The sequence below is a fragment of the Zea mays genome, chromosome 3 (assembly GCF_902167145.1).
Source record: "Zea mays cultivar B73 chromosome 3, Zm-B73-REFERENCE-NAM-5.0, whole genome shotgun sequence".
Lineage (NCBI taxonomy): Eukaryota > Viridiplantae > Streptophyta > Magnoliopsida > Poales > Poaceae > Zea > Zea mays.
The window spans coordinates 207,814,360-207,819,520 of NC_050098.1; the positions used below are offsets into that span (position 1 = coordinate 207,814,360).

Here is a 5,161-nt window from a genome sequence, read left to right on the forward strand (position 1 = left end):
ACACACGCTCGGCTCACACCGGAAAGGTGGCACGGCGCAGCGTCGACCGCACGCGCTCCTCCGCCCCGGATCGGATCTACCAGCCCACTCGCGCTACGGGCGTGAAGACAAAAAAACACTCGGCGAAGCAACGCGGCCCACGCGTCCGCCTCCCTCCACGCCCGCCAGGGATCCCGCACGCTCGGACCGCGACCCCGAACTGCCCATGCCCGCCCGCGGGTGGTGGAGTGGCGCGCGGATTGACGAGCCCCGGAGGCCGCGGCTGGCGCCTGGCGGGCACGTGACTCCGTCTCGAGCAGAGCACTGCCTGTCCCAACCGGCGCGGCCCTCCGCCGTCGGATCCGATCGGGATTAACCTCGCCGCGGGCAGCGGATAAGCGCCGTGGTTTAGAAGACTAATCTCGCTCGGCCCTCGGGCTAATTAGGCAGCGATTCGCGATGAGGGCGAGCAGTCGAGGGCAGGGGGCACATGCCATGTGACGTGACCCCACCACCACTCTCTCCCGCCCTTCCCTCACCTACAGCTGTTAATTTGCTTCCCGTCTCCTGCGCTCCCCCTCTCTCTCTGTCTTTACACTGTTGCTTCTTTCTTCCTGCTCCTCTCTCTAGGTATAGCAGCCCATTCCTCCACACTCCCACCTCCGCTCATCACCTCTCCCTCTCCTACCATCTCGTCGGCTCCTCCCCCGTCGGCCGACCCGCTTCTTTAATGGTTTTAAGGTAGCGCGCTAGTTCATGGAATCTCCGGGGCTGTTCGCTGTAGTGGCACTCTTCGTCGTCGTCGTGGCGGCGGCGGCCGCCGACGATGCCCAGCTGCTGGAGCAGTTCAAGGAGGCCGTGCCGAGCCAGGCCACGGACCTCCGCGGGTGGAGCGCCAGCGATGGCGCCTGCAGGTTCCCAGGCGCCGGCTGCAGGGGCGGGCGGCTCACGTCGCTGTCGCTCGCCGCCGTCCCGCTCAATGCCGACTTCCGGGCCGTCGCGGCCACCCTGCTGCAGCTGGCCAGCCTCGAGACGCTCAGCCTGCGCGGCGCCAACGTCAGCGGCACGCTGGCCGCGGTGCCGAGGTGCGGGGCCAAGCTGCAGTCGCTCGACCTGTCAGCGAATGCCGGCCTGCGGGGCTCCGTCTCCGACGTCGAGGCGCTTGTCGCTGCCTGCGCCGGGCTTAGCGCGCTGAACCTCTCCGGCGGTTCGATTGGTGGGCCGAGGTCTGCCGGCGTTGTCGCCTCCGGATTTGCCCGGCTAGACGCTCTCGACTTGTCCGGCAACAAGATCTCCGGCGATGGCGACCTCCGGTGGATGGTGGGCGCCGGCGTCGGAGCAGTCCGCCAACTGGACCTCTCCGGGAACAAGATCTCTAGCCTGCCGGAGTTCACCAACTGCTCTGGGCTGGAGTACCTCGACCTCTCCGGCAACCTCATCGCCGGCGAGGTGGCCGGCAGGACTCTCGCTGACTGCCGTGGTCTGAGAACGCTCAACCTCTCAGGCAACCACCTGGTCGGCCCGTTCCCGCCGGACGTCGCCGCCCTCACCTCGCTCGCCGGACTCAACCTCTCAAACAACAACTTCTCCAGCGACCTCCCCGCCGACGCTTTCACCGAGCTACAGCAGCTCAAGGTGGTCGCCCTCTCCTTCAACCACTTCAACGGCAGTATTCCGGACTCCTTGGCAGCGCTGCCGGAGCTCGACGTGCTGGACCTCAGCTCCAACACCTTCTCCGGCACCATCCCTTCGTCCATCTGCCAAGGCCCCAACTCCAGCCTCCGCATGCTGTACCTCCAGAACAACTACCTCTCCGGCGCCATCCCTGAGTCAATCTCCAACTGCACCAGGCTCGAATCTCTCGATCTCAGCCTCAACAACATCAACGGCACCCTCCCGGCATCCCTCGGGAAGCTCGGGGAGCTCCGGGACCTCATTCTTTGGCAGAACTTCTTGGAGGGCGAGATTCCGGCGTCCCTGGAAAATTTGGATAAGCTCGAGCATCTCATCCTCGACTACAACGGGCTCACCGGCAGCATCCCGCCGGAACTCTCCAAGTGCAAGGAGCTGAACTGGATATCCTTGGCAAGCAACCAGCTGTCTGGTCCGATCCCGGCTTGGCTTGGGCAGCTCAGTAACTTGGCCATCTTGAAGCTGAGCAACAATTCCTTCTCCGGACCAATACCGGCTGAGCTCGGCAACTGCCAGAGTTTGGTCTGGCTGGACCTGAACAGCAACCAGCTTAACGGGTCAATACCGGCGGAACTGGCAAAGCAGTCTGGGAAGATGAACATCGGTCTTGTCATTGGGCGGCCGTATGTGTATCTTCGCAATGACGAGCTGAGCAGCGAGTGCCATGGCAAGGGGAGCTTGCTAGAGTTCACCAGTATCCGACCTGAAGAGCTCAGTCGGATGCCGAGCAAGGAGCTGTGCAACTTCACTCGGGTGTACATGGGGAGCACCGAGTATACCTTCAATAAGAATGGCTCCATGATATTTCTGGATTTGTCATTTAATCAGCTTGACTCAGAGATCCCAAAGGAGCTTGGGAACATGTACTACCTCATGATCCTGAATCTTGGCCACAACTTGCTGTCTGGCGTCATCCCACCAGAACTAGCTGGTGCCAAGAAGCTTGCTGTACTCGACCTGTCACACAACCAGTTGGAAGGGCCTATTCCCAACTCTTTCTCGACGTTGTCCTTGTCGGAGATCAACCTTTCAAATAATCAGTTGAATGGTTCAATTCCAGAGCTCGGTTCGCTGTTCACATTCCCGAAGATTTCATATGAGAATAACTCTGGTCTTTGTGGCTTCCCACTGTTGCCATGCGGGCACAATGCTGGCTCAAGTTCTTCCGATGGCCACCGATCCCACCGGAACCAGGCTTCACTCGCGGGTAGTGTTGCTATGGGACTCTTGTTCTCGCTGTTCTGTATAGTTGGAATTGTCATCATAGTTGTTGAGTGCAAGAAGCGGAAGCAGATCAATGAAGAGGCAAGTACCTCTCGTGACATATACATTGATAGCCGGTCTCATTCTGGGACTATGAATTCCAATTGGAGACTCTCTGGTACTAACGCCCTCAGCGTCAACCTTGCTGCATTTGAGAAGCGACTGCAGAAACTCACCTTTAATGATCTTATTGTGGCCACCAATGGCTTCCACAATGATAGCCTAGTTGGGTCTGGTGGTTTTGGTGATGTCTATAAGGCCCAGCTCAAGGATGGAAAGGTTGTTGCAATCAAGAAGCTTATACATGTGAGTGGCCAGGGTGACCGGGAGTTTACTGCAGAAATGGAGACCATTGGTAGGATCAAACACCGCAATCTTGTTCCGCTCCTCGGCTACTGCAAGTGTGGTGAGGAGCGGCTGCTGGTTTATGATTACATGAGGTTTGGCAGCTTGGAAGATGTGTTGCATGACCGGAAAAAGACCGGGATTAAGCTAAATTGGGCAGCAAGGAAAAAGATCGCCATTGGGGCTGCAAGGGGATTGGCATACCTCCACCACAACTGTATTCCACACATCATCCACCGAGACATGAAGTCAAGCAATGTGCTTATCGATGAGCAATTAGAGGCAAGGGTATCTGATTTTGGAATGGCAAGAATGATGAGCGTGGTGGACACCCACTTGAGTGTGTCCACTCTCGCCGGCACTCCAGGTTACGTGCCACCGGAGTATTACCAGAGCTTCAGATGCACTACCAAGGGCGATGTGTATAGCTACGGTGTTGTATTGCTCGAGCTGCTCACTGGGAAACCGCCTACAGATTCAACTGACTTCGGTGACGACAACAATCTTGTAGGATGGGTCAAACAACACTCGAAGTCGAGGCTCACGGATCTGTTTGATCCTGAACTCGTGAAGGAAGATCCAGCCCTGGAGCTCGAGCTACTGGAGCACCTAAAAGTTGCTTGTGCATGCTTGGACGACAGACCGTCGAAGCGTCCGACAATGCTGAAGGTCATGGCAATGTTCAAGGAGATGCAGGCCAGTTCGACAGTGGACTCAAAGACTTCGGCGTGCACAGACGATGCATGTTTTGCCGATGTGGAGATGACGACCCTGAAAGAAGACAAGGAGGAGAAGGACTAACAAGGCCACCGACACGCGAGAAACTGCTCCTGGTGCACCTGCCCAGGGGGTGAGTGGCAGCAGCTACACGGCGAGTCAGAGGCAAAATGCCCGTAGGAGGAATCAGTTGGTGAGGATACCATTTGAAGTCTCTTGTTGAGCTTAGCATTCCCTTCTTGATGGTAGAAGACAGAAGTTTTCCCTCATAGCTTCGCCAGTTGAATATGCTGTGTACCTATGGGAGTAGGTTGATTTTCTTTTCTTCTTTCTTTTTAAGCTTTCTTCATCTCTTCTTGTCACACGTCAGTAAGATCTGTGTATGTACATATATAAATGGTGATTTTTTTCTTCGGTGCCAAATCCACTTCGTTCTATTTCTTATTGTCAATTTTTTACCTTACTTTTGTCCAACGATGTTGCAAACTGTACCCATCAATGTACATAGACACAGCGAGCATGATGGAGTTGGCGTCCAGATCTGAGAAGCAAGGCAAGCAGTGAAGCACCATCCGAAAGGGCGAACGAAGGTGCGCAAGCACGATGAAATTGGCGTCCAGATCTGAGAAAGCAAGCAGTGAAGCACCATCCGAGAGGATGGAGGTGCGAGAGTACACTGCAGTGGCCAAGCAAGATGAACAGGAAAAGGCCACCAAGGAAGGGGCCAGTCAAGCAAGAGGCTGACACAGCTCCTGTTTCCATGTGAGAACCCAGCATGGCTTTGCAAGTGTAGGACCAGGCGCAGTTACACACACCCACTAGAGGACGTGCTCACGCTGCACAGGCCACAGGCACTTCCTTTTATTTTCAATTTTTTTCCCTGGGGGCGTTGCTTTGTCCTCAATCATCAATCAATATTCAAGGGGAGCTCTGCTCAGCTGAGCGGAGCCTTTAGCTGGTCAAAGGTTCCTCTAAGCAGTTTTTGTCCTCTCTACCTATCCTAATCACTTGGGTAACATGCCCCCCCCCCCCTAATCTTATTATAATCCTCCTCTCGATATTGTAGTTGCATGGTGCTGTGCCCGATGCGTGGCGTTAGCTAAACTACTCATCTCTGTCCAGCAAGCGAGTGGCACACTGGCGTGCGCGCAGATTCCCTCATATT

General features: G+C 56.1%; 1 protein-coding gene across 1 annotated transcript; it reads left to right on the forward strand.

Moving 5' to 3' along the window:
* Window positions 1-466: 466 nt before the first annotated feature.
* Window positions 467-4,433, forward strand: LOC103642983 (brassinosteroid LRR receptor kinase BRI1). Its single transcript, XM_020550489.2, has one exon. The coding sequence runs from the start codon at window positions 736-738 to the stop codon at window positions 4,078-4,080; it is 3,345 nt and encodes a 1,114-aa protein (XP_020406078.1). The 5' UTR covers window positions 467-735; the 3' UTR covers window positions 4,081-4,433.
* The last annotated feature ends 728 nt before the right edge of the window (window positions 4,434-5,161 follow it).